General features: G+C 54.6%; 2 protein-coding genes and 1 non-coding gene across 25 annotated transcripts; 1 reads left to right on the forward strand and 2 right to left on the reverse strand.

Annotated features, from left to right (window-relative positions):
• Positions 1–1,945: 1,945 nt before the first annotated feature.
• On the reverse strand, positions 1,946–27,697 carry LOC141953690 (uncharacterized). 20 transcript variants are annotated; one of them, XM_074892494.1, is made up of 5 exons: positions 27,106–27,483; positions 26,643–26,742; positions 24,999–25,108; positions 23,180–23,295; positions 20,040–20,851 (listed from the first exon to the last, which is right to left on the reverse strand). In XM_074892494.1, exons 1-5 carry the CDS (start codon positions 27,130–27,132, stop codon positions 20,842–20,844), a joined length of 363 nt encoding a protein of 120 aa, XP_074748595.1. In that variant the 5' UTR covers positions 27,133–27,483; the 3' UTR covers positions 20,040–20,841. The 20 variants fall into 20 exon arrangements, 15 of the variants coding, with proteins under 15 accessions (XP_074748594.1, XP_074748599.1, XP_074748595.1 ...); XM_074892497.1 differs by lacking the exon at positions 23,180–23,295 and adding an exon at positions 23,426–23,529 and having other exon boundaries at positions 27,106–27,480; XR_012631970.1 differs by lacking the exons at positions 20,040–20,851; positions 27,106–27,483 and adding exons at positions 20,858–21,631; positions 27,643–27,697.
• On the forward strand, positions 11,566–17,643 carry LOC141953689 (uncharacterized). 4 transcript variants are annotated; one of them, XM_074892483.1, is made up of 11 exons: positions 11,569–13,462; positions 13,583–13,650; positions 13,784–13,933; positions 14,089–14,243; positions 14,536–14,683; positions 14,995–15,132; positions 15,319–15,495; positions 15,841–15,996; positions 16,510–16,611; positions 16,989–17,314; positions 17,432–17,643. In XM_074892483.1, the coding sequence occupies exons 1-11, from the start codon at positions 13,345–13,347 to the stop codon at positions 17,457–17,459; spliced, it is 1,566 nt and encodes a 521-aa protein (XP_074748584.1). In that variant the 5' UTR covers positions 11,569–13,344; the 3' UTR covers positions 17,460–17,643. The 4 variants fall into 4 exon arrangements, with proteins under 4 accessions (XP_074748582.1, XP_074748584.1, XP_074748585.1 ...); XM_074892484.1 differs by having other exon boundaries at positions 11,570–12,893; XM_074892482.1 differs by having other exon boundaries at positions 11,571–13,650; positions 16,989–17,091; positions 17,252–17,314.
• On the reverse strand, positions 26,458–26,542 carry LOC141953732 (small nucleolar RNA SNORD45). Its single transcript, XR_012631983.1, has one exon. It is a non-coding gene; the product is annotated as a small nucleolar RNA SNORD45 (small nucleolar RNA).
• Positions 27,698–27,710: the final 13 nt, after the last annotated feature.

Raw genomic sequence — 27,710 nt, forward strand, 5'->3', positions numbered from 1 at the left:
CGGCGCGTCTGCCCGAGGGGCTTTTCCCGCGCAGCCCCGTCAGGGGCCTGGCAGGGCCCTGGGGGGAACCTGCCCCCCGCCGGGGAAAGCTCCTCTCCAGAACTGCCCGGCCTCTGTCACGGGCAGGCAGGGAGCGGGCGCGGCTGGAGGCTCTGGGGCTCGGCCCCGGGGGTCGCAGCCCCTGGTTTTGGGGCGGCTCTGTGCTGGGCTCCGCGCTGGGGTGTCCTGGCACCCTCCCAGCGGCCTGGCTGGCTGCGGGCTGCCGCCGGCTGAGGGTCCACGCTGGGATGAGGGTGGGTATCCAGCTTAAATGGGGGGAATGTGGCTTTCTCTGAATGTTCCTGTGAAGAATATGGTGGTGATTCGTGTAAAATATGATGACTTTGTTAAGAGTTTACCATGTACATAAGTTAAAGGAGATTTGTCATAGTTTTATTGTTAAAAGGAGTTTGGAGGTTTTTTTTCCTCAGTGACAGATGCTAAGCAGGTGGAAAATTACTGGCGGGACCCCTGTCAGAAGTCCCCAGCAACACCGGATTGCGCAGGTGAAATATGATTGGAGGAACCCTGCCAGGAGCCCCAGCAACACCAGAAAGCCCGGGAAAGTTTAGGGGGTTCTGCTGATTGGAGGAATCCCTGCCAGGAGCCCCGGCAACATCAGAAAGCCCGGGAAAGTTTGAGGGACTCTGCTGCGCATGTGAAGGAGGGACTCGTTGGTGCGGAGCAGGAAGCCCCCCCTGCCCGCCGGTGTGCCTAGTTTTTTTTTTGCTTGTTCTTATTGCAAATAAATTTATAAAGATATTTTCGCCTCTGCCTCGGCATTTATAACATTCCTAATCAGGTTACTGTGCAGGGGATAATTTTGTCAGGTGTCTCTCAAAACCCCTTTTTTTTTTCCTGAGAAATGAAGGTTGACAGTTGGATGCTGAAAAGGCTTCTAAAAGTGGCTGAACTGCTGGGCTGGTTTTGCTGGGCTGTCCAAGCAAAGTGAAGTTCACGTCCTTTCCCCCTTCCAGCCGGTGTATCCTGACCCTGCGGCAGTAAATCGATGGGCAGTCACACAAATGTTCTTCCCCAGTACCTGCTCTGCCCGTGCGGTGACACCGATGGGCAATCTTTAGTTTGTAGGTCAGGCGGCATTTGATTCCGTGGGCTTGTTTATCACTGCCCTGGAGTCGTTCAGGGGAGAGCTGGTGACTGAGTGTGCAGTGATAGTTCGTACTCACTGTAGACCTTGACCTTTGGGCTTCTGCACATTTTGTCTGGAATAATGTTTTTTCAGTAGCAGTCTAGCTGCTGTCTGGCAGTTCCTGCCTGCTCGGTGAATTGTGTTCCAGGCTCCTTGTTTCATGATGCCTGGGTCAATCCCGGTGTTTTTCCATCCTGCTGCATTAATTTCTATAGTCACTTTCTTTAGGTGGAAGAGTCAGGACGGTTCCACTGTAAAAATGTGCAGATGGGGTCAGAGTTGGGCTTTGCTAAGGTTTGCACAGAAAATGGGTTGTACTGCACTTCCTCTTAGTTCATTTGTATGGTTGAAACATAATTCTTCATCAAAGCTGAAGCAAGAGATTGTTTTGAAATGTTTCTTATGCCAGCAGATCTTTGATCAACAAACCAAGAATCAACAGCTTGTATCGATGTTAAAACCCTTCACAGCTGTGTTGAGTCCGGGGGGGGGGTGGGGGGGTGGGGGTGGTAGCAGGGGAGGAGCTCCTGGGAGTGACTCTTCATCAGGGGTGTAGTGATAGGATGAGGGGTAACGGTTTAAACTGACAGAAGGTAGAATTTGATTAGCTGTAAGGAAGAAATTCTCCCCTGTGAGGGTGGTGAGGCCCTGGCACAGGTTGCCCAGAGAAACTGTGGCTGCCCCCTCCCTGGAAGGGTTCAAGGCCAGGTTGGACGGGGCTTTGGGCAACCTGGGCTAGTGGAAGGTTACCAAGTGTTTAATCTCAGTGAGTCAAAGAAAACCATCTCTCTCCTCAAAAGCCCGCCCAAGCAGCAAATGATGCTGAATTGCGTTGCTCTTGATGCCCCCAGGACTGTTTGCAGCTGGGGTATGAACAGAGGTTGCCAGAAAAGGACAGGTTAGTGCTGCTGGGTGAGCACAGCACACAGGGTGCTGCCAGCCTGTTACAGAGGTGTCCTAGAAAAAAAAAGAAACAAAGTGTAAGATTTTAATTTTTTTTTCAAAATCCATTATTTTCTTTGCATGGTGAAAACCCCTCGATGGGGATTTCTTAATGTCACTTCCCTAGAACCCTGTAGATAAATGACAGCATCTGCCAGTAGAAACAGCACATAATTTCAACAAACAAGGCTTCCCTTATCCTTTGAAGTTCCTGAAGGAGCACCTCTCCCCACTTTCCTTGCCCTTGCAGCCGAGCTGTGGCCTTTCCTTTCTTTTATCTCCATGGAGTGGCCCCTGTGCTCGGCTCAGGGCCGGAGTCAAACCTGGTCTCCATGTCCGTGGTGCCCACGTCAGTGAGGTGCCTACAGACAGCTCTCAGATCACAGGGAGGGGGATGTGGCCGAGAGAAGTTCCTGGTTTCTGGACCAAGGTGGCTTTGGAAGTCCTCTCGGAAACTGATTTGTGGAAACAGACTCTACAACTCAGAGAGTTCTAAAGCAGGTATGTTTACTCTGGCGCCGGGGTGCAAGGGGATTTCTCCACAAAGCTTGCACACCCACCGCACATTTTACCGAAAACTTATCGAGTGTGGATATACATATTCATTGGATCACATAACACAAACATCCATATGCATGAGTGAGGCTGGGTTGGTTCTAGAGGCTGGTGTCAGCAGTTTATGTTCTCTCTGCGCCTGCCCATTGCCTCCTGGGGGGCGTCTTCGGGGGCCTTTGGGAGGAAGGCTCACAGTCCTCCTCACCTTGTACTTTTCCTCGGAGCATGCGCAGATTCTCTTGGCCAATTTCTTGAACAAGAAGAGTGTTTTCAGCCAGTTTACTCATTCTATCTTATCTAAAAGTACCAGTGTATCCATTTCTACCGTCCATATGTGGCTATCTATTCATAACCAAAGACTAAACTTGTTAGAACACAATCTGCTTTCCAAGGACAAGAAACATATTTTTGCCGAACATAGTAATTCTTGGTAAGTTTCCACAGAAAACTGCTTTGTTTTGCTGAACACAGTAGCTCTTGGTAAACTTCCACAGAACAGTCAGGGCAAGCAGGATTATTAAGCCATATTCAGAAATTATTATAAGTTGCTGTAAGTAAATAAGTTGCAAAGCAGGTGATCATTTCCTTGTGTCAAAATGCCGAGGTGAGCCTGTGCCTACTCTGCAGCGTGGCAATGGGCTTCAGGGATGGAGCGCAGCAGGGCGTTAGCCAGCTGGGTTACAAGGTGCCCCATTTCTCACCGCTGTGGCAGCTCACCAGGGTGTGTCAGCAACACGGCGTCAAGATTTTTGACCCCAAATCCTACTATAAACACTCGAGCTCTTTTTAAACCTGGAAACTGTTTCCTATCAGAAGACTTGAGAAACAGAATCTCCTTTTGCTTTTTTAAAGGAAACTGAAAGCTCTAGACTGCACAGCTCTCGGTCGGGAAACAGAGTATGGGTGACTCCCCATAGCATGGGTCTGCTGCAGGTTAGGGCAGCTGCTTGAGGCAGAGGCTCTGGGAGGTGTGAATGGCTCAAATCCCCCCACAGCATCCTGAGATCAGAAGTAGCTTGCAGGAGAGAGCTTGCCTCACCAGGGGTTCTGCATATGGATGTGTCTGTATCTGCCTTGAGGTAGGGAACTTGCCCAAGCAATGTGCTCTGGTTGGTGGGTAAGTGTTGGAGCACTCCTCCTCCTGCCACCTCCTGGGGCTTTTCTTTTCCTGGAAAGTGGTGGTGTTTTCTTGTTCTCCTGGGAGGAGAGGATATCTTTTGTTACAGCCACATCAGAGGATGGTCCTCAGACATGGTGAGCACCGAAGGCTCCTCATCAGCTGGGTCAATTCTTGGCTTGAGCCGAGTCATGAATAGCTCAGATAATTTTACTGGAGATATTGCAAACAGGTATGCACCCTTATAGATACATACTCCAGAAGGCATTTTTAGATTGGCACCAAGGTTAGCAGCAGAGTAGAAGCAGCAGCTGTTTTGCTGATTAAGGATACCAATTAAACTCGGACACCAGAGTGAAAAGAGTAGGCGTACTTTACTAGTGATACCCAAGTAATGTAACAGCGTAATACAGAGAACGTGCAGTAAGAAGAAGCAGAATAGTGCACTTAAAGCAACAGAGTAATGCATCAAATCATTACTACACGAGAGAGAGAGAGAATAGTAATTAAGAGAAATACATCACCACTTGCATATATAATCATCATCATCCAGATCCGCAGTCGCTGGGCAGCCCCGGTTACAGCGAGGATTTGGAGAGCCTGTCCTGGCAAGTGGGAAATCCTACGCGGTGCGTCCACCCGTAGGTGAGGCATCCAAAGTCGCTGTGAACGGGCCCAGCCTTATATACCAGAGATCGACAAGCCAGAATAGCTGGCACCTTTGTTTTGAGCGGAAAGTTTCTGGTTTCATTCTCCTGTTGGCTTCCACCCAAACTTGGCCAGGGGTCGGGGGGGGGGGGGGGGGGCGCGGGGAGACCAAGTGAGTTTCTAACAAGGCCAAATACTTGGGTTCTCAGCCTTGAATGAGGTTGCGAAAGGAAAGTGGGATACATTCTTTCCCCTCTACTGATTATATTTTGTCTTTCACTAGCGAGTTTACATATTTCACTAATGACTACATGCTAAGTTAGCAGCTCCAGCTTGGGGCCTGTTGTTCAGGCTGCAGTATTTCAATACTTTAGCACTTTTTACACCAGCATAAGTGGGTTGTTATAACTTAGTACAATACCTACTAGCACAATGGTTATCAGTTATAAAATATACAGGATTCATCTATAGGTCAACTCTGGCTTGGGCCTGTTGTCCAAGTCTTAGCACTTCAGCAGCATGTCTATGAATAAATATTTATACAGGGGAGCCCCTATTTTTTTTGTGCTGTATTGACTGTGTAAATGGCTGGAGAACCAGGGTCTTCTGAGTTTACTTTTCCTTCCTGTGGTGTCTGGCAGAAGGTGAGGGTGCGATAGAGCATTATATGCTCTGTTTTTTTTCTGCTGCATTGAATCTTTAAGGTCATTGCTAAATCTTGGCAGTATCCTTTATCTGAGGCTCACTTTTCCCCTCCAATCTTGGATGCTTTTCTATTGTTGCTACCGTTTTATATAAGTGATTCTAAGATTAATCTTGTTCAAAATGTTACCCGAGCTGCCTTTCTTGGCAGACTTCAATTAGTAACACAGCTTCACGAGGGCTTAAAATCTTAAAAAACAAATTCTATACTGTATATCACTAATCCAAAACATCAGAAGGAGTATTAGGCAGGCTGAAAAATAAACCTCTGGACACTTATGTCAAGCATCTAGGTACACAGAAGCTTGGTGTATATGTTAACTGTGAAATAACACATGAAAAGCTGACAGTGGATGAGCCTGTCATTCATTCTGTCTGATCTTGGCACATGGAAATAAATATGCATTGTAGAGTACCCTTGCTATTTGGGAGGAGAGGCCACAGCTCAGTCATGACCTGGGGAAAACCAGAAATCTTTTAGGGAACACAAAAGGCCAGAGGTTTTTCTTCAGCTGACCACTTTTCTTCTTTTGTTCCTTGACAACAGGACTTCTGAGTCCCTGCTGTTGCTTCCCAATCAGATAGCAGATGATTCCAGAGTTCCTGGGTAAATCCATTCCTTGCTCTTGCAGACCTGGTCAGGGCTGCACGCTGAGCAGGACTTTGCACATTTGACTTCTCCCTTGTGCTGCCCTGAGGTTGGGGGCATCTCTTGAATCTCCAGACTCTTTCTGGCCCCTGGAGAGAGGTGGTGGGTGCAGGCACTCACAGGGCCCTCAGCCTGCCGGGGGGCTCTGCCTGCTGTGGCACTAGTTGGCAGAGGTGGGAGAAGAGTTCTGAGACCATCTACCCAGCCTGGCTCGCCGGTGGTTAACATCATGGCTCGAGTCACCAGCTGTAGTTGTCTGATTGCAGGGCAGCCTTCAGTGATGTTTTACACATTAAAAGATGTGAGTCAGTTTTGGCCAGTGTGTATCTGCTAGGCTATGCATAGTTTTAAATTGAATGAAAGCACCTCTGCTCTTTTTCTTGAGAATGTTTTTTTCCTCCCCATTGAGCTTTGCTGCACTCTCTCTGCTCTATCACTGGTAACAATGCTGAGTGACAAAATGCTTCTTGCCTTTGCAGTCAGGACTAATATCACTAATTTCCAAACGAATTTGAACTCTTGCAGGAGAAGATGGGAAAATGTTATGACAACCATTAGTTTCTTTTTCCGTCCAATCTAGTATAATGTGTCATCTTATGGCCTTTGATAACCGTAACCACAGCAGCAAATAGTGATGGATGCATTGCGTTAGGATCTTCATCTCAGTAATCATATTCTGCTTCCAGATGCCTTACAGGTCACAAAGTAAATTAACATGCAACGGCGATACATCAAGATGCTGGAGAAAATTCCCACTTCCCTGTCAGAGAGATGACCAGGTTGTTTGGGACCCTGGAGCAGGAGCTGGCTTCTCCCAAGTCCAACAGTATCCCAACCTGACCGTTACTGAGCAGGCTGCTGTGTAAAGGCTAATGAGGTTGTCTGCCCGGATTAGTTGGAGGGGCCGTACAGGGATCAGTGGAATGAAATTCAGTCTGTACCAGCAGAAGAGTGGGAAAGTGGCTTAAGGGGGTGGGGGGTTGTATTGGAGCTTTGGTAGTAGGGCACTCCCCATTCTGGAGTGGAGTTTTTAAAAGCCTTTTAAAGTCAAAAAGTTTTCTATTAGTTCTATTTGTTTGCTGCTGGTTTGCATTCCAGACTCTGGCATAGGAGCTGAACAGCACGGAGTGGCATGTGGTGCTTTTGGAGAGTAGTTATTGTCCAGGCACAGATGTGAGTGAGACACTAATGTGCCCTGTAATTGGAGGGAGGCGTGCTGGTGCAAGAGGTCTGGGGTGAGCGTAAAAGCAGTTGTGATTACGGAGGAGGTTAACATGTCTGGCTCCTGTCCCCAGCACCTTGTAGGAAAGTCTGAAAATGGCAGCAGAAGTGATGTACTGGATGCAGTGGGAACAGCTGTATCTTATGTGAAAAACGTATGTAATTGATACTTAATTGAAGGACTGTTAAATTACTTTTGGCCTCTCTGAAATGAGGAAGGTAAATGTGTCCAGTTAAATTTCCCATTTGCTGTGTACATAAAAAAGCTTAGAAAAGTGAATTTTTGCCCAGCCACAGGATGTCCTGTGATCAGGATGAGAACAAGTGGGATAAATTGCTTCTGAGGCGTGTCTGTCGCTTCCTAAAGAAGTGAAAAAGACATGTCAACTTTTACATGTCTAAAGTCAGAAAGGATCCATCTTATGGGGAGATTTTGTGATTTTGTAAAGCATTTAAGAGGATGAAACAGTGGTTAAACTGCTCCGTTGAGTTACCTGCCAAAACCACATGTGTGCATGTTGTTACATCTCTTGGGCACCTCAGATAATAATAACTCTAAAGGTACTAAGCAAAATACGCTTCTACATGGTGGTTCCACGTAAGGATGCAATACTTCTGTGGAGAAATAGAATTTTCTTTTAAATTATTTAACAAATTTTCCTATGGCCTATCCACTACTCCCTTGTTACTAACATGAATTTTGCTGAACAGTTCGCAAATACGTCACTTCTATAGTTACGGAAATATCTAAAAAGTAAACTGCTCACAGATCTATTAGAAGAAACCAAAAGCATCACACTTGAACATGAAAGGCTACTCTTGGACATGGCACCTGAGCACACAACAACACAGCTATGACTGGAGAGAAATACCCATGAGATTGGTTATTTACTTGAGAATTGCTGTCTGTTGATACTACCCTGATACAAACTTCTTGGGTTTGGTTTTTTTTTGTTTGTTTGTTTGTTTTAAGGCAGTTAAATCTATAATGGATTTGGGTTTGCCTTCCTTAGATGTATCCTGGTTATAAAAATGGAAATGTGGGGAAAAGTTGCCCATCCCTATGCAGAGGTGGAATTGATGCTTCTCCTTCTCCAAGGCGCTGTGCAAGCCTGGCCAGAGCCAGGGGAGAGGGCCCAGCCCAATATTTGTGCCTGAACTGGTGCTGATAACTACCTGAAAGGAGGTTGCAGAGAGCTGGGAGTGAGTCTCTTTAACCAAGTAATAAGCGATAGGACAAGAGGGAATGGCCTCAAGTTGCACCAGGGAAGGTTTAGACTGGATATTAGGAAGCATTTCTTTACAGAATGGGTTGTTGGGCGCTGGAATGGGCTGCCCAGGGCAGGGGTGGAGTCCCCATCCCTGGAGGGGTTGAAGAGTAGAGTCGACATAGCGCTTGGTGATATGGTGTAGTTGGGAACTGTCAGTGCTAGGTTAATGGTTGGACTGGATGATCTTCAAGGTCTTTTCCAACCTAGATGATTCTGTGATTCTGTGATCCAATGGCCACTTTGCACGTGAGCGTAATGGGACGGGGCTTTGTCTTCTGCCCCCAGACACTGCATCCCAGTGGGTGCAGTTCATCCTGGGGACCCACGAGGACAAGCAGCACGTCCCCTGTGACTTGTTCCCCGAGCTGGCTGAGATCTGCGTGAAAGAGGGTGAAGGTGCCAAGTGGAAGGAAACAGCAAGGTAAGTCTCCGCCACTGGCTGCGGTAGGAGAGGAGTCCCCGTGCCACCAGCGCCCGCGGGCTCTTTCTGCTCTGTGGGAGGCGAGGCTTTGCAGCTGCGGGTGCTGCTGTGAGGAGCCTTCTGCTCTCAGCACCCCACAGCTTGATCCTGGGGGCTGCAGAGCTGGGGCTGTTTTCTTGCAGTGAGGCTGCCGGTGCCCAATGTCCGCAGGTGGCTGAAGTTCGAGGAGGATGTGGAAGGTGGTGGCGAACGCTGGAGCACGCCCTGCGTGGCCACACTGTCCTTGCACAGCCTCTTTGAGCTGAGGAGCTGCATCCCCAACAGCACGGTGCTGCTGGGCATTTGTGCCAACAGCATCGAAGAGGTCGCAGGTACCGTGGGCGTGGCGAATTGTGGTCAATTGGCCAAGGAAACTCTGGCAAAGTCTGTGCTGTAGATTGCTTATAAGTTGGTTAACTGTGTAGAGTCAGACAGAATGGCCAGACAGGGCAAGAGAATTGCATTATTTACAGTGGGAAATAATGACCTTAGCAGAATGATGAATAAGCACTTTGATGATGTTTTTTAGCAAAAGAAAATTCTTGCTTTCACTGCAAAAGCTGAACTGTGTTAAAACCTCTTGCTAAGCAAGGCTGAGCCCGCGTCAGTGTATCCTGCGTGGCACAGCCCTCCCTGGGGGCTTCGGGGGTTGGGACTCATGGGGGTTTCTGCTCTGAGGGCTTCATTTCCCTTTGCCATCCCCAGACATGAGCCTGGGCCAGCAGGAACTGTCCACGGAGTTTGATGAGCGCATGTGGATGAAAGTTCGAGAAGTCCTTTTGAAGGAGCATCACCATCGGAATGAGAACAAAGGAAACTACCTTTTTGACATTGTCCACCTCTTTGCTGATGAGAGCAAGAACCAGCCAGACCTGCACCTTCTCCACAAGCCAGGTGAGGGTTCCTGTAGGGCTTTGGCCCCATTAGACTATTTCTGGCAAAGGAGAAGCATCCCAAGTGCTCTGTGTCCATCTCTCTGAGTGCTTTTCTTTCTCCTAGCAGCCCAAACACTCACCCCTCATCCTTCTCCCACCACTGCAGCAGCTAAAAATGGGGTGAACCATGGGACCGCTGCACTGGATTTAAGCAAGGTGAGACACTCGTAGCTTTCTTACACCTTTAGGGCCAGATTTGCTCTAGGCCACACCGAAGGTCCTAGGAAGGAATGTTGTCCCCGGCCTTCACCAGCCCTTGGCAGCCTGTTCAGCCCTTGGGCTCTGCGCTTGCTCAGCCCCTTGTCATGGTTTGGACTCGGCCGGCAGCCAAACCCCACGCAGCCAATCGCTCACCCTCCCCCTGCCCGGGAAGTGGGGAACGGAATGAGAGGGAGAAAGGGAGACTCGTAGGTTCAGATAAAAAAACAGTTTAGCAATTTTAATAATAACAATAATAGAAGTCAAACAGGTAATGCACACTGTGACTGCTCACCCGCCGGCTGGTACCCAGCCCCTTCCCGGCCAGCAATCCTGAAAAACCAAGATCCTGCAATCGCAATCCCAGATGCAAGAGAGAATCCCCTGCTTCCCAGCCGCCCCTCCTTGACATCCTGAGCATGATGTTACAGGATATGGGATATTCCACTGGCTAATTTGGGTCTGGTGCTCTGGCTGTGCCCCCCCCCCCCAGCTTCTTGTACACCTGCACACGGACAGGACGTTGGGAGTTGGAGAGACCTTGATCTCTCACAACAATCCGTGTATTATCAGCATTCTTCTCGTAGCAAATACTGTACTGAATCCGAAACACAGCGCTATTCTAGCTACTAAGAAGAAAAATTAACTCTATGCCAGCTGAAACCAGGACAGTCTCCACCCCTTATTCCATACCATTTACGTTATGCTCAGGTTTCCAATACATTCTAAGGAATCCCCATCCCATTGCCTGGTCTCAAATGTGTATATACAGATCTCACTCCCTTCATCTATGGGCCATCCCTCCAAAATGTATAGTGAGATCATTTAGTCCATAACTTCGGGTTCCATCTGTTCTGACAGTCTTTTAAGGCAGGAGGGATGAGGCAGGGTTGGCTCCGTCAATGGAGCAGGTGACCTTGGGCTCAGGGGGAGGACGACATGAAGTCTCTGCTTCAGGTGGAGCTGGTGCATCTGGCGTGGTCCCTGCTCACACTCTGCAGGCTGGAGATGTTCATCTCCAGGATGGTGCTGGGCACCAGTTGCTGAAATCAGTCCTGACCCTACCAAAGTTCATCTTTTTTATTAATGCGATGCCATTGCTCTCAGTGTAGTTTTTAGCAACCCATTGTATCGCTCAATTTTCCCAGAGGCTGGTGCAGGATCGGGGATGTGATACACCCCCTCAGTGCCATGTTCTTTGGCCCAAGTGTCTATAAGGTTATTTCAAAATGAGTCCCATTACCTGATTCAATGCTTTCTGGGGTGCCCTGTCACCACAAGACTTGCTTCTCAAGACCTAAAATATTGTTCCGGGCAGTGGCATGGGGCACGGCATGTTTCCAACCATCTGGTGGCTGCTTCTATAACTGTGAGCACATAGTGTTTGTCGTGCCGAGTTTGTGGGACCGTGATATAATCAATCTGCCAGGCCTCCCCATATTTATATTTTGGCCATCGTCCTCCATACCAAAGGGGCTTTAACCGTTTGGTTGCTTGATTGCAGCACATGTCTCACATTCATGGATCACCTGTGCAATAACATCCATGGTTAAGTCCACCCCTCGGTCACGAGCCCATCTGTATGTTCCATCTCTTCCCTGATGGCCTGAGGAATCAAGGGCCCAGCGAGCCATAAATTGTTCACCCTTATGCTGCCAGTCCAGACCCACTCGAGCCACCTTAGTCTTAATCCACCTGTTGGTTGTTCTGATGTTCTTCAGTGGCCTGGCTCTTGGGTACGTGAGCATCTACATGAGGTACATTCACAGTCAGGTTCTCTACCCCAGCAGCAATCTCTCACCATCATGCAGCAGCCCAGACGGGTTTGCCTCTGCGCTGCCAGTTGCTCCGTTTCCACGGCTGCAACCACCCCCACAGCGCATTTGCCACCACCCATGAGTCAGTAGAGACAGAGCACTGGCCACTTTTCTTGCTCAGCGATAGCCAAGGCCAGCTGGATGGCTTTCACCTCTGCACACTGACTCGGCAGGCACGGGCCAGGCCCCAGCACGTTGCAGTGAGCTGTGTCTCTCTGGAATTACCCGGGTGACACCACACGTTTTCCAAATATTTTACTAGTTTTTCAGGATTCTGCACCTGTTTGGGAGTGAAGTTCCAATACACCGGAGGTGCCCACAGTCCTGGGCACTTGCCCATGCTGTCCCACACCCCCAGCCACTCATAATTCTCCAACCCTGGGTAGATCTCCGGGTGATAAGTAGTTGCTTAAGCCTGAACCACATGCGGGAACACACTGGCTCCCAGCAGTAAGACGACAACGTTAGTTGGATATTCAAAATTCCCCAAATTCTCAAATACAGCTGTAAGTAGCCTCAGGACCGATGACTTCATTGTGCCATCAATCAGTGTTACACAGTTCAGCAAAACAGAAATCTTAATCCAACTGCCACAGGTGGTGAGCAGCAGCACGGGGACTATATACAGCAAATGAAATTTTAAGGAGCCAAGCGATCGACATTGTGCCCAGCAATTGCTAAGCCAATCTAATGAATGCTCCTAACAAATGGTTCTGACACACTGACCCGATCTGCCGTTATCTCAACCCTTCGAGCCCCACGCTGGGCACCAAAAAGGACTGTCGTGGTTTGAACTCGGTCGGAGCCAAACACCACGCAGCCGGTCGCTCCCCCTCCCCCCGTCGGGGGAATGGGGGAAGAGAGTGGAGGGACACACGGAAAACTCATAGGTTGAGATAAAAAAACCAGTTTAGTGATTGTAGTAAAGCAAAAAAATAACATCAATGGAAAGTACAAATGGGTGATGCACAAGGCAACTGCTCACCACCCACCGACCAACAGCCCGCTCCTGGCCAGCGATCCCGACAGAAGGAAGATCCCGCCGTCACAAAACACAGCACTGCGGCTGTGCTCCCTCCCAGCTCGAGAAAATGAACTATCCCAGCTGAAACCAGGACACTGCTGTAGCAGATTAAAGCTACTCTGGGAGTGTGGGAGAGAACGGGAGACAGGCGAGCAAACACTCCAGGTGACCGCAAAGTAGAGACGGGGCAGTCTGGAGTGTTTCTGTCAGGATCGAAGCAGAAGGTCCGGGGGCCGTGCCGGGGTGTGTGAACCCTCTGGGACGAGCCGGCGGGTACAGGAAGGTCCTGAGGGGGCATGATGGGGGGCTGGGGACACCCCGAGAGGAGCCATGGCCCAGTGGCAAGCTGGGTCCCTACCCCCTGCAGCGGAACCCCTGCCCCACCCAGCCTGGGTGACAGGTCACAATGTGACCCCCCTTTGTGACACCCCTTTGTGACACCCCTCCGTGTCACCCCACGGCACCGTATCTAAGCAGCGCAGCCCCGCAGCGTCTGACAAGACGGGGAAGGGACAGGGCAGGAGCGCAGCGAGGAGACTCCTGAGCACAGCCCACGTCTTTTCCCGTCACTCCCTAAAGCTGAACCCCCCCCGCTGTCCCTCACCCAGTTTTGAGGATGGCAGAGAGACCCCCCAGCAGCCCCAGGGTGGTTTGGGAGGAGGTGGGGTCTCCCCCGGAGAGCAGCTCTCCGCTAGAGCCCTGCGAGGTGACGACGGTCCTGCCGCTGTGGATCGGTGAGTCAGGGGGCCGACGCCAGGACCCCGTTTCCCCTGTTTCAGGCTCTTTTCACCCTTTGGGAGGTTGGTTGGCCAAGATGGCCGTTGTCTTACCGACTCTTCCATGTTTCTGTGTAGACGAGAAGCTGCCAGAGGAGATGCCAGAAAAACCGGGATGGGATTCTGAGAGCAGTGACATGACTACGGTAACGAGCTCCCCCCTCCCCGGGACCCTTGTCCGTGGCATCGGCTTGTGCGAGCAAGGGGACCCAGAGGTGGCCGAGCTGCTCAGCCAAGCTCAGCGTGACACGTCTTCCCCCGCCGTCCCTTCACCTGTAGGTGTTTGGCGAATACCTCCAGCCTTCTCAGAAGACAGATGTTCTCCTCGTGGCCATCGAGGCCTTGACGGCAGACGATGTCCACGACAGGCAGTTGGGCAGCGGCGTTGTGGACACGGCCATGACAGACCCAGCGTCCTGGCTGACGGATGTAAGTGCCCCGTGGCTGAACTGTCCTTCCGTGTCAAACCGTGTCAAGTCTTGTTCTTCCTGCCCTAACCCGGCTCTCTCGGGCACCCGAAGCCATGTCAAGGCGGCAGGGAGGGATGGGAAGGGCAGCACCATCCTCACCCGTGTCCCCTCCAGGTGCCAGAAGTCCTGAGATGCATCCACACAAACGTGGAGCAGATCCGTGCGGAGCCGGCCCGGCGCAGCCTGGACTCGCTGCTGCTGCTGCTGACCAGGTGGAGCCCCAGGGAGGTGGTCAGGAGCCTGTTGGTCATCTCTCCAATGTGTGACAGGTACCGGCCCCGACAGCCTTGAAGGCTCATTCCCCACGGGGAGAGTGGCCCAGAGACTCTCTGGCTGCCAGACCCACGGAAAACTGTGGGATATCCCCGAGGAGCAGGGCTCTCCATCCCACCACGCTTCCCACTCCGGCCATAGCCGGCCAAAGCGGAGCCCCTGCCCCATGGGGAACAGAACCTCACCCCCTCTGCCTCCCCGGGCACCCCGAAATGAGGGGGGTGGGCAGGGCTGGGGTCTGGAGGAGCCGAGGCAGCTCTGCTGACCGAGTTGGCTCTGGCTCCGCAGCGCTGCCGTGGCCATGTGGGAGGTGATGATCTCCGTGCCCTGGGCTTTGTGGAGAGTCGTGTCGGAGCTGCTCGGTGTGCTGCGGGACTGGCGGCTGCGCAGGGTGTTCAGCTGTGCCGCGGACGACGCCTGCATCTACCCCTTGGTTGTGAGTGACCACGCTCAGCCCCAGCGCTCTGCCTTCCTCCTCCTCCTCCTCCTCTTCCTCCTCCCAGACCCCTGTGCCACACACTCGGGCCCACCCGGTGCTGGTTTGGCCCCACCAAGCCTGTCCCAGCGCAGGCAGCGCTCTGCCTTCCACCCCGCCTGCATCCCCCTGCCCGGCTCTGGCCCCGGGACAGAGATGTGGGGACTCGGAGGTGGCTTCAAGGGGAGAGGAGATCCTTGCCACGGGCCGTACCGGTGCAGGGGAGGGAGCCCCGCAGCTCTGCTGGTCTCTCACCACTGTCTCCATTTTAGCTGCTGGTCAGCGCTGTCATTGACGACAAGCAGTTTGCTGCCCTCTACAAAACCCAGAGGTACCTGAGGCGTCCCAGCCCGGTGATGCTCTCTCTCGTGCTCGTGGGCCTCACGACACTCTCAAAAACACCCGAAACGGTGAGTGGGGGGTCGGCAAGGGGAACCAAGTTGGTAGCCGGGGCCTGGGGGATGCGGTGGCTTGGCCCCGGCCGGGAGGGTGCGGGGTGACGGCTCCAAGCACCTTCCCTGCTCTGGAGGGGCTGGGGGGTGCCTGGGGGGGTCTTTCACCACTTCACAAGAAGGTGACCGGTGTGTTCCGTCCAGGCCAGGAAAATGCTGGTGCTGCTGCCTGACATCATGGAGAACCTGCTGGCAGCCAACAGCGATATCAGGATGAAGGCCCTGATGCTCTTCATCAACGTGATTCCTCACATGAAGAGGGAAGAGGCCAAGCTCATCGCTCTGAGGCTGGCGGAGAAGCTCCTGCTCCTCTTCGATGATGTAAGGCGGGAGCCGGAGCTGAGGCGATGGGTGAAGGACGTTCAGCCCGGCCCTGCAGGCAGCATTTGGGCAGGGATGTCCCCCTGGCTCCTCTTGCGTGGCCTTTTGGGGCTCTTCCCACTCTCCTTCCGTGGCCTTTCCAGGCTCTTCCCCTCCCCACTCCTCTTCCGAGGCCTTTCAGGGCTCCGTGGCCGTTGAGCCGCAGCTGCAGGTCTGGCCGACGGCTCCTGCGTTCAGGATCCGACCCTGGGGCAGCTCCTCTTCCCCCCAGCCACGCTAACGCCCCTGCTCCCCGTGGGCGAGGAGCGGCTGATGCTGAGCTCCCTCTGTCCTCCTCCCTGCCAGGAGTCCAGCCGGGTGCGGGAGCTCTCCATCCACCTCTTCGAAGATGTGATGAAGACCGCGGTGGGGAGAAACACCAAAAAAATGGTGAAGAAAGTGCAGGGTGCGGTGCTGCCGCTGTTCTTCCACACCAACGAGAAGATCGAGAGCGTGGCCAAGGTCAGAGATCAGTGACTGGTGTCACGGGGAAGGGCGTGCTGACACCACGGGGGTGGCCTGGCCGTGAGGGACAATGGGATTGTGTGTCACCGCAGGGTCCCGCTGCGCTGGTCCCGCCTCCACCGGCCTCCTTACCCCCTGCTGCTGAGCTGGAGGGGGAGGTGGGGGCCCCCCCAGCCCAGAGGAAGGGTCCCTGCAGCCCCAGCACCAGCAGGGCCGGAGAACTGGGCACAGACATTTCCCTGCTCAGCAGCGGCCCGTGGCCACTGAGCACACGAGTCCCCACGGGCTCCGTGTGCTTTGAGCCCCCATCCCTGTCCCCCAGGGCTGTGCCCAAAGACCCCCCGGGTGTCGGGGCCAGCTCCCAGAGCGCGGGATGGCCCCAGGAATGAAGGGGGATCCAATCCCGGGATCACCCCGTCCCTGCAGCTCATAGCCCGGCCCAGAGGAGGAGGATGCCAGGTCTCCTTCCCTGGGCTCTGGTGCCATCTCCCAGCCTCTGCTTCTCCGCAGGCTTCCTGGGACACCCTCCGCGCCTGTGCAGAGTTCCTGGGCTGGAGGAGGCTCAGCTTCCTGGCTGAGACAGGGCAGACACCCCTGATCGGAGAGTACTTGGTGAGGACAACCCCCAAAGCCCCGGGCCAGGCTGGACGGGGGCTGCAGCCGTGCCGTGGGGGGGGCTGTGCCGCTCTGCATCGCCGCCCTGCTCCAGCCCCGCTGCTCCAGCTGCATCCTCCTTCCCTGCCCTCCAGCACGCCGCCCCCAAGGGCTCTTCTCCACGAGACCCCGGCCCATCTGGGCCCTGGCAGCAGGATGGAGGGGTCTCAGCACCCCCAGCCCCCTCTGCCTGCGGCTCTCTCTGGCCCTCAGCCCCACGGGGCTCCTGGCTGGGAGACGGGAGTCACTGGGAGGGAGCGGGGTGCTGGCAGGAGGGACTGGTCCGGACGGCTGCGGAGGGACCGTACCAGCCCCGTGCCCTTGTGCTCCCTCAGATAACGCACAAGAGGAACAGCGCGGACAAGTATCTGCTCCAGAGCCTGCCCTATGTGGAGGACCCTCAGGCCAGCGTGCGAGAGGCAGCCGTCAGGTTCATGGGTGAGTTCCCGGGGACCCGTTTCTGGTCACCCGGCCCCAGTCCCCACTGGTGGGGCTCGCTGGGAGTCTTGCTGGGTCCCAGCACCCTCGGGTGCTGTCCTTGCTGGGGGACAGCCCTGCTGAGGGGGAGCAGAGCTCTGACAGGAGCCCTGTGCCCCAGGGCTTGCTGCGCGGCGCCGGAGGATCCTCAGGCTGGAGAAGCTGTGGGAGATCTGCCAGAGTGGTGAGTAGGGGCAGTGCTGTGCTGGCGGGGGCTGGTGGGGCGGGGGACAGAGCCTGGGCTCCTGGGGTCTCTGCGGGCAGGGGGGGTTCACCTCTGCTCTGTTTCCTTCTCTCGCAGCCCTCCAGTCCTTGGAGAACAACGCTGAGCACTCCATCAGGTGCCTGGCAGCTCAGACCATCCTCATCCTGACAGCTCTAAAGCAGAAGCCAAGGTCAGGATGGAGCCTGCGGTCGCTGTGGTGCTGCGCCTGATGAGCCTCGGAGAGGTGCAGTTCTCGGGGAAAGGCCGTACTTCAATAAAATTTTTTTTAAATCAAGCTGGAGCAACAAGCCCAGTCCCACGGTGTCCTTCCCACGGGGACCCCCCCGAGCAGTGTCCCTGTGCCGCTGCCCCCAGGGCCGCACACCCGCACCCGGGGTGTCCCGCGAGACCACAAAGCCCAGAGAGGAGGAGGAGGAGGAGGAGGAGGGAAGCTTTAGCCCATCCTGCCCCTCCCGAGGGGTCTCAGGGCACAGAAAGGCACCCCCACGCCAAGCTGGCACGTCGCCATTTGTCCCAGCACCAAAATCCTCTCCTGTACTGGGGAGCTGGGCTGGTTTTGACTGGGCACCGGTCGGTTGGTGGTCAGCAGTTGGTTTCATTGCCATCACTTGTCCTCCTTAGGTTTCATTTCTGTCTCTTTGCTAATTTTTCCTTTTCATGACAATTTATTATTGATGTTATTTTAGTTCAGTTATTGAACTGTTCTTATCTCAACCCACCACTTCTCTCACTTTTCCCTTTCCAATTCTCCTCCCCCCATCCTGCTGGGGGGGAAGGTGCTTAGTTGCCGACTGGGGTTAAACCACGACACCAAGTGGCAATTTTGCCTCTCAAAAAAACCCCAAAATCCCTTCAGGTACCAGCAGTAGCGTTCCCTTACTGGGTGCAAGACAGCACTAGAGAATTAATAGAATCGGAGAATCAGAATAATTCTGGTTGGAAAAAAGCTTTAAGGTCACCGAGTCCGGCCGTGAACCCAACACTGGTGAACCCACCACTAAACCGCGTCCCGAGCGCCACGTCTACGCGTCTGTTAAATACCCCCAGGGCTGGGGACGCCACCACCTCCCTGGGCAGCCTGTCCCGGTGCCCGACAACCTTCGCGGTGAAGAAATTCTCCCCACTTTTCGCTCTGTTCGGAGAACGCAATAGCGGGGGGGGTGAAGGAAGTATCTGACCAGGGCCAGAGAGCAGGGGAAGAGACAGAGGAGAAGTGAGGGATGAAGAAAGGGAAGGCTGGAAGAGGGCAAGAGAGGACAGAGGGGACGGAGCGGGGAGAGGAGCCCGTGTGCCAGGCTGGGGGGGCGTGAGGAGCGCCCAGCTCGCTCCCCACGGACAAGAGCTGCTCCCTCTCCCGGGGTGGGGGTGGCCTTTGGTGGCCGCTGCCCCAGCACGGGTCCGCAGCGCAATCTGCAAACAGCAGCTGTAATTCCCACCACAATCCGCTCGCCCTAACACATATCGGCACGCCCGTGATGGGGAATTCAAGGGAAAACACCCCGAGGAAAATGAGAAGAAACATTTGTCAAAGGGTGGCTGGAGGTGGAAGAACGGGCGGCGGTTAAGGAAAGGGGATGTGAAGAACAGCGCCTGGTGACAACCAGGAGGGGCGGGACCTGTGAAAGACTCATTTCGTTAATTATTTATTCCCTGCATGCTGGTTTATCGCTGCCTAAACAATGTTAAAAAGAAGGGAAGCTGCTGCCGTGGGGAAAAGATTTATTTATTTTTTTACAGACATTCCTTTTCTTCCTCACCAGCCAGCAGAAGCACGGCCACTGACAGACCCGCCTCCGTCCCTCCCCTGACCAGGGGGATCTGATTTCCCCACGGGCCGGGCAGTCAGGAGTCTCTGGGTGCGCTGCAGGGCTGGAACAATCCGGCACAGGTCGGAGCAGCAGAAGTGGGGGTGCGTGTGCTGCACACACACGTGGGACAGCGCCAGAAAGAACTTCTCCCCAAAGGCTCCTGGCTGCTGCTGCGGCTGCTGCTGCTGGTGGTGCTGGGCCATGGGGGGAGCCGGGAGCCCGAGCCCGGGGCTCAGCCGGGGCCGTGGAGCTCCCTGTGCAAGCCAGGGCCGCCCTCGTGCTGCCCCGCTGCTGTCGGGGGAGGTTTGAGGTTTTGGGGTGATCGCTGCTCACACCACACAAATAACAGCCCGGTTTGACCTCCCCAGGAGGAGGACAGGTCTTAGGGTCAGTAACAGCCCGGGGATCCTGTGCTGACCATGCAAGTCTGATTCGTTTGTAATAACAAGTGGTCATGTGCAGGACTTTTTGCCATCCTCAATGCTCCTGCTTACAAATCTCTTTGTCAGAATTGACATGAGACCCAAACTTCCTTTAATTTGACCAAACAGGCAATAAAACCCATCTGGCTCAGCTGGCACGAGCACTCTCCAGCCAAAGCCGCTGTACTGCTTTACACCTGCAGAGATGTTGGCCCAAGTTTTGCTATAGCTGAGCTCTGGCCAGTAAAACTAACCTTGATTTTCAGTTCTCCAAGTAAAAAAAATGGATTTTTTCTTTTTTTTCCTGGAGGCTGGCAGAAGAACATCACCACCAGCACAGCCTTTCTTAGCATGACAGTGGGCTAATCAACCTGTGGCAGCCTGCATGGTAAAGAACATGCTTCCACCGAAACGAGTGGTTGGTTTCTAATAAAATAAACCAGATACTAATAATAAGTTTTAGAGTTCTTTAATAAATTATTATTTGCAGTCAGAACTTCATAGTAGGAGAGAGACAAACCAGAAAAACTCCCAGTGAAGGAAAACAAATGTCCTAAATGGATCTAAACATCCCCATGGCATTTTGGGAGCACTCCTCCCAAATCAGGGGGCTCTTATTTTTGTCCCCCCAGCATCACACAGGCATTTCTGCTTGCTGCCAGGTCACCTCCGCACCAGCACAGCACAGAACGTGAGTCAAGGCTTCTTATTCTACAGGGAGACAGAAACTGGAAAAACTCGGGGGGGGGGGGGGGCAAAAAAAAAGCACAGATTTGAGAGTGTGTGTTAAAAATAGCTCGAGGGAAAGGGCAGGAGAAGGGCTGGGGTGCTAGCCAACAGGCTGTCAGGGGTATGGACTTGTAGCTGCAGCTGTGTTTAAAACAGTGGGTTGCTACCAGCCTGCAACAAGCAGCAGGTGCCTGTGCTGCAGGAACTCTCCATTCCTCTTGAAAACAGCGGGGACTGTTTGTAAGAATGAAATAAAATATTTGCTCTAGGTAAGTGTGCTGACAAAAGGAGTGAAACTGAAGGGGAAAAAACCCCCATTCAGTGGAAATGTTTCCTCCTCTGTAGCGATGCCATGGATTTGTCTCTCGGCCCCAGCACAGGACTGGCAGGAAACAGTTCATCACGCGTGTTCTGCTGCCATGACAGAGCCACGGTCCAAGCTGGTTTCCCACGCTGGGGACATGATAGAGGTGCCCCCGCCGGGGAACACATGGAAATGAGACTCAGCTGCCATTGCTTGTGTCTGTCAGAAGCACCTGCAATATTTGAAGGCTTTAGGACCGACAGCCAGGACAATGGCAGGAAACACCCGATGAGGGCATCAGCATCTCCAGACTTCTATTTCTGGTGACAGTAAAAACCATTCTGTTTAATTAAAGACATCTCAAGCTCCCAGGGTGAGGCTGTTTATAGAGAGTGGGGGAAGGAGAAGCTCCTCAAACTACGGCCTGTTGAAGTAGCCTATTTTTGATCTCTTCTGATAGTGGGGTCTTACGAATTTATTGCAGAGTGTAATAAATCAGAGCAACGAGTGCCATCAGCTCGCACCTGCTGCTCAGAAACCATGCCTGCAATCACCAGCTCCAGGCTCAACCAGCTCAGCTTTCCATCAGCTTCTGCAACTCTGCAGTGTGAGGAGAAAAATCTTGCCCCGTTGCAAGCAGGACTGGAGGAAGGCAGCACATACCTGTCTAAAGTAGCACTTAAACCAGGGCATCAGTGCTGGGAAGCCTCATCTCACAGCAAACCCACCCAGACACCCAGTGCCCAAGGCAGGAGGCAGCGGGGTGCACCTTGGGGTAGCACCAAGGCTCCCCATCCCCAGCTCCTCGCCGGGGGTTTTCCTTCTCCGGCTGGGCTGCTCAGCTGGTGTTTTGCAAGTGGGAAACTGAGCTGGAATGTGATAAAAGACGGGAGGATCGGAGCAGAAAATAGAGCTGAAGGAAGCTCGAAAGCGTTGCCAACATAAGCCACCTCTGCCTGTGGGTGACAGCTCCAGCCAGCTGAGGTGCCACTTCCTTCCTGGACAGCGTGACCTGCAGGTCTGGTATGAATTTGGATGAGCTGTGGGGGGATGTGGGGTAGGGGAGAACGTTGTAGAGTCGAGCTGATGGTTGGACTCAATGATCCCGAGGGTCTTTTCCAACCTGAATGATTCTGTGATTCTGTTTAGGGGCCCCAGGAGCTCTGTCCTGCCAGGGGGGTTGAGCTTTGCCCCTGCAGGGGCTGCAGAGCCAGGGGCAGTGGCCATGGCCCAAGGGGCGGGTGTCCCCGTGGGGCTCTGGTGCCTGTGACATCACAGAGGAGAAGTCACCGAGGGATGTCACCAGGGTGCCAGCCGGCAGCACCCGCTGCAGTACGGCTTGGGCCAGCGGTGAGGGAGGCCGGCGGGGGGAAGGCTGGGCCGGACGAGGGCCGGGGCAGAAGCTCTGGCCCCTCAGGGGGGTTTCTACAGCCGGGGCGAGGGCGCAGCCGCTGTGGGGAGCGCCTGGGGCAGGGCAGGTGCCGCCCTCGGGGCTGGGTGCAGGGGTGCCGGGGCTGTCAGCCACGGCCAGTGCCTGGGGGCTGTGGGGAGATGTCCCCGTCCCTGCAGCGCTCACCACCCTCCCCCTTACTACCTCCCAGCTCCCTCGGGCCCTCTCCCACCTGGCCCCAGCCCTGGCATATTCTCCCCTGCTGCCCCAGCTGCCACCTCCCTCCCACCCAGCCCCACTGAGCCCCTTCTCTCCTTCCTGCTCCTCCAGACCATGGCTGTCTTCATCACCCGCATCCTGACCCTGCTGAGCATCGTGCAGTATGTGCTCAGAGCCGGGGACCGGCAAGACGCGGCCACGCAAGAGCTCCTGCGGCAGCGCGAGGAGCAGGAGCAGCAGGAGATGACCCGGCTGCTGGAGGAGATGGAGCAGAGCAGCCAGGAGCAGCGCGGCCTCGCTCCGGAAGGCCTGCTCCTCTGGGCCTGCCAGCACTGGTGGTTCTGGGCCTCCGCCGATGCCCTGCTCGTGCTCTTGGGGCTCTACTGGCTGCCCAGGCAGTGCAGCGCTGACAGCGACAGCGACAGCCAGCAGGGAAGCGCCAGCGGTGCCGAGGAGCCTCAGAGAGAGGAGGACGAGGACTGCGAGGGCAAAGCAGAGCCCAGTGACACCCTGGCTGGAGACAAGCCTCTGCAGAAGGCAGGGAGCTCCGCGGCGCCTGCCAAGCAAGCCTGCCCCAAGAACTCCCTCCTGATGGGGCCGCATCCACCCTTGGGACAGGGCAGCACCTACGAGTGCCCCCAGAACAACGTCCCCAAGCACCTGCTGCTCGCGCCCCTGAGACCACCCCTGGGGCACGTCGTCCGCCAGCGCCGGGCACCGCGGGGGCTCTGCCGGCGACGCGCTGCTGCACCCCCAGCAGCTCCTGACGGGGAACGTGCTGCGCCGCCTCCTCTGCCCCGGGAGCACCCCAACACCAGCCGGGTCCCCGCTTCCCGCGCAGCCTCTGACCCGCTCCGCTGGCACGCTGCTCCAGCTCGGAGGCGCAGGAGGGCGTCAATAAATACCCCATAGAAATAATATTGATAGTAGTATGAAGAAATAGATAAATACCCTAAAGAAATCCCCAATAAATTAGTTTGGTTTAAGCAATCCCGTGTCCGTGAGTGTCTGGGCAGCACTGTGCTGGGGAATGTCACCCCGTGGCTCCATCTCCGCTCTGCAACAAACTGATGAAGTTTGTTGTTGAATTTACGTTTGCAGTGGTTACACTCAGACCTCTAGTGCCTCCTTCTCTCTCTTCTCCTGGTGGTCTCCACATGCCCTCCTCCCCGCCTCCTTTCCCACAGCCCCGACCACCTCTGTCCTTGCTCCCAAGGCCGCCGCTGAAATCAGCTGTTCCATCCCCGGGTCGGGCTTTTCCTGGCTGAGATCAACCCACCACACGCGGGTCCCTTCTTTGCCTCGGGGAAAGAGCACAGAAGGCACAAACAAAAGTCATTAGGTTAGGAACGAGCAGAGTACCAGCAGGCAAGGATCTCTGGAGTTCAGGGATGTGTGAAAATGTCTCTTTGTCCCCAAAATGAGAATTAATGCCATGTGTGGTGACTCGTGTCCCTACAGCGACCGACCGACGAGAAGATTTCGCCATCTCCTGGGCGCCCGCTAAAGCTCCATCTTAAGTAAGCGGAGGTTGCTGCAGGCACGGCGCTGCCCCCAGCAGCTGGGAGGAGGAGGAGGGGGTGGCCGAGGGGGGTTTGGGAAACACCCCCCCTCCCCAAATGGCCAAATCCCCAACCCCCAGCTACTCCCTGAGGGCGAGGCAGGAGCAGACCCACTGCAGCACCGCCACGGTCTGGAGCCGGCGGCAAAGGGGGAGCTGGAGCGGGGTGAAATGAAGGGGCACGGCGGGGGCGGGGGGGGCACTGGGACTGGGGGGGTCAGTGGGAGCAGGGAGGGGTGGGGAACTGGGAGCTGCTGGTTTTAATGGAGCTGGTCCCACCCCAACCCCTGCCCTCCCCTGGGCAGGGCGGGTCAAAGGCTCCGATAATGGTGGGGCTTGTGCGAGTGGGTGTGCAAAGGTTGGGGCTTGTGTAAAGGCTCGTGCAAGCTTTGGGGCTGGGGAAAGGCTCCTGCAACGTTTGGGACTCGTACAAACGCCTGTGCAAAGGCCTGTGCGACGCGCAAGCTTGTACAAACGCACGTGCCACGTCCGGGGCTGGTGCAAATGCGGGTGCAACACCTGGGACTTGTTCAAAGCCCCATTTGCACAAGTGCAGAGCCCTGTTGCGGGTGCAAGAGCCCCAGGACGTGGAGGGACAGGGCTGCACTGCGGGGCACTGGGATAAACTGCAGGGCACTGGGCGGCTCGGGGGGGCACTGGGATGAACCGGGGGGCACTGGGAGTTTATTGGGTTATTAACTGCATGCGGGTGCAGGTATTAACAGGGGGTCACCGGAGGGGGGGGGGGGGAGGGGCGGGCAGCCCTGGAAGGGGGTCCCAGGACCCCTGGGGGACATCGACGGGCCCCCAGCTCACACCCTGTCACCCCCCCATCCCCGAGGGGTCCTACCCAGTACACTGGGAGACACTGGGAGATACCAGGGGGGGCAGGAATGGGGAAACTGGGGGACATCCAGGGACACTCTGGGAACCCCCAAGACACCGTCTCTGTCACCACTGAGGGATCACGGGACACTGGGAGGGGCCACAGGGACACTGGGGGACCCCCAGGCCACCCTCTGGGGTGCACTTCAAGACTGGGGGACAAGTGTTAGTGACAGAACAAAGAACCAAAACAAAGGCCAAAACACTCTGAGCACTTTACACAGTATTTCCTAAGAGTCATGACCTTATTTTCCCCAAATTCTTCAACTTCAGACAAAATAATCTCCATTGAGCTTTGAACAAACAAAAGAAGCCACCTAATACCTTCTCTGCTTCCCCTCCACGTCCTCCAGAAGGTGCCTGATGGTCACAAAGCCACCGACCCAGCAAGTCCACATTTATTTCATGCAGCCGGTCTGGTACAGCCAGGAATCCTGTGCAACCAGAGAGACACAATTACAGACAGCAGCTGGTACTGAAAAACTAAGCACAGTTCAGCAGAGTAAAGGCAGGGAGATCTCAAAGCAGGAACCAAGTCCTGCACGGAGGATGCAAAACAAGCGCACATCTCACCTTTTAGCTTCAAAGGAGTCGGACTTCTCCATTAATGTTGCTTTTGTATAAAACTTCCAGTTACACAATGCCCTTATAGAACAGTAATGAGTAAATAATATATTACAAGAGTAAAACTTGTGGAAAAAGATCCTAAAAGATCAGGCAGAGCACTGCTCTTTTCTTTGAAAGAAAACAACCAAACCCCCAGAGCAGTCAAGCTGCTTTCTGCAGGCTGGACACGGCCTCCAGGACTATTCTGCATCAGCCTGAGGGTCAATCCCGTATATTCCTCTCACCCTTCGGCTCACGGAGGATCAGCCACAGAACAAATGGATTCATGGGCAGAGACTGGGTAACTCTGATCATTAACGTTCCTGGCAGCTGCGGGGACATCTACCACCCGGCTTATCTACAATGTCTCGTGCAACACACAGGCACTGAGAAATCCCTCTATTTTCCCCGGGAAATACCATTTGTGGCACGTCTGGCCACGTTTCTGGGGGTCATAGGAAAGTACAACTTCCAGGAAACAACAGTGTCAGCTGAAGCCTGCTCATTATCACCTTCACCTGAAAAAAACAATGCCCAGATGTCCAACAAACAACAAAACCAGAAGCACACACGCCACCAGCGATGTGCCTGTCCCAGAACACTGCAAGATACAGGTAGGATTGCCAGAAGCTTTTGAACTGCTGTGCAAAGCGGTGTCCGTTCACAGCATTTTAAGGAGCGTGTGAATGTGCAAAAGGAAAACCTGCCAGGAGATGGCGACTGCAAACCCTAAACGGAACTACGGCCCCAGCAGAAAATAGATCATCGTTGCTTTTCCGCCTTAGAAAGCCGATCTGAACCCGTGACTGTTAACTGTGACCCGAGGCAGACGTGACCACGGCCCCTCAAGACTTCTGGAGGTGCAGGTGGGACTGAACAGGGTGGGGGCACTTGGAACAGGCTCACCCAGGCAGGCTGGGCACGGTCACCCCCACGCCTCTCCACCAGCACTTGCCAACGCTGGTCCCCTGGGGTATCCAGAGCTGCAGGCAGGGAACGGGAAAGCATCTCCTCTAACACCAGCGTTCAGCCCAGAACTCTGCCTCCCCAGCGCCCAAACGGGACAAAACCCAAACTGGGCCCCTTCTCCTCACGCCGGGCCAGAGTTTGGGACGCCAATGGGATGCCACAGCGTGGGAAAGCTCCAAGGACACAGCCTAAGGGAACCGGAGCTCCCCGGGTCTCAGAGTAATTCTAGAGCTAAAGCGGGGGCAGACATCAACTCCAGATCAGATAATACATGCCAGCGCTCATCCCTGACCCGGGAAGGCAGCCTCCTCCCGGCCTGCCCAAGGGGTTCCAACCCAGCACACTTTCTTCCCAAAGCAGGACGCTGCCTTATTGCGGCGTGACGCCACTCACCCGCTCCTGGAGACGGCACCAGAGGGACACGGCACAAGCCATCAAGACGCTGTCTGGGAGCACCAGAGCCCTCTGGGGACTGTTCTTCACCACGGGGCCCCTGAGAGAGAAAACAGGAGACAGAAGAGATGGTGAGACGTTTCAGCTACGGCGGAGCTAGCTGTGGGCAACAGGACTGAGACTGAGCCCTTTTGCTCGGGGGAAAAGTGCACAGCAGAGAAATACCCGCTGAACAGAAATCTCCAGCTAAACAGAGGAAAAAAAGCAGATTTGAGGAGCACAACATAGCAACAGACTACCACAAGACTTCTTTTGTACGGTACTAGAGTGTAAACACACTCCACACGCATCAAAACTGGTCCGTAACTGTACATTCCGTACAATTGCTCCCTCATTATTTAAACATAATTTAATACGCAGCAATCTATAGTTCTGTGCAAATCAGTATCTAGAGAATCCAAACCTTTCCTCTTCCTCTGGCCAGACGCATCTTTCACCTCAACGTGCACCGAGAAGCATTCGGAAAACCCCAAAGCGATTGTCTACAAAACCCCAGTAACACCCGTAGCTAAGGAATATTCGGAGAAGCCGCTGCAGAATTCACGGTGAGCGCAGACAACATCGCCAGTGGAGGAGCTTCAGCAGCACAGTGTTCCCAGAGCTGGCAGCTTCTTTAGCAGATGAACCTCAACAGCTCTGCCCGCTGCGGTTTTTTGCCCCGGAAGGTACCGAGTTCGTTTCTGCCCCTCAGACACTTCTCGCCGCGTTTCCTCCCCCCGGCCCTGCCGAGGCCGCACGCGCCGAGCTCAGTGCCCGAGCAGAGGCACCGATTCCCCTCCGAGCACCCGCCGGTTCTTCCCCCGGCACCCGATCGCCCGCTCAGCCCCGCTGCCGGCTCCCCCGCCCCGCTGGGACGAGCGGCCGAGCCCGGAGCCCCCCCGCCCCCCTCGGGCCCAGGCACCGGCGGCCGCAGCCGGGCCCTTCCCCCGCCGCGCGGTACCTGCACGCGCCGCCGCCGCCGCCGGAAAGAGCGTCCCGGGGCGCGGCGGGGCCGGGGCAGCTCCGGCA

This window comes from Strix uralensis, chromosome 22 (genome assembly GCF_047716275.1).
Source record: "Strix uralensis isolate ZFMK-TIS-50842 chromosome 22, bStrUra1, whole genome shotgun sequence".
NCBI classification, from domain to species: domain Eukaryota; kingdom Metazoa; phylum Chordata; class Aves; order Strigiformes; family Strigidae; genus Strix; species Strix uralensis.

Bases quoted from the DNA above. Each gene is read 5' to 3' on its own strand.
- LOC141953690 (XM_074892489.1), bottom strand. From the start codon at position 22,831: ATGCGGCCCCATCAGGAGGGAGTTCTTGGGGCAGGCTTGCTTGGCAGG.
- LOC141953689 (XM_074892481.1), top strand. From the start codon at position 13,345: ATGGCAGAGAGACCCCCCAGCAGCCCCAGGGTGGTTTGGGAGGAGGTG. The intron at 14,244-14,535 runs GTACCGGCCCCG...CTGGCTCCGCAG, and splicing joins ATCTCTCCAATGTGTGACAG to CGCTGCCGTGGCCATGTGGG. The intron at 14,684-14,994 runs GTGAGTGACCAC...TCTCCATTTTAG, and splicing joins CCTGCATCTACCCCTTGGTT to CTGCTGGTCAGCGCTGTCAT.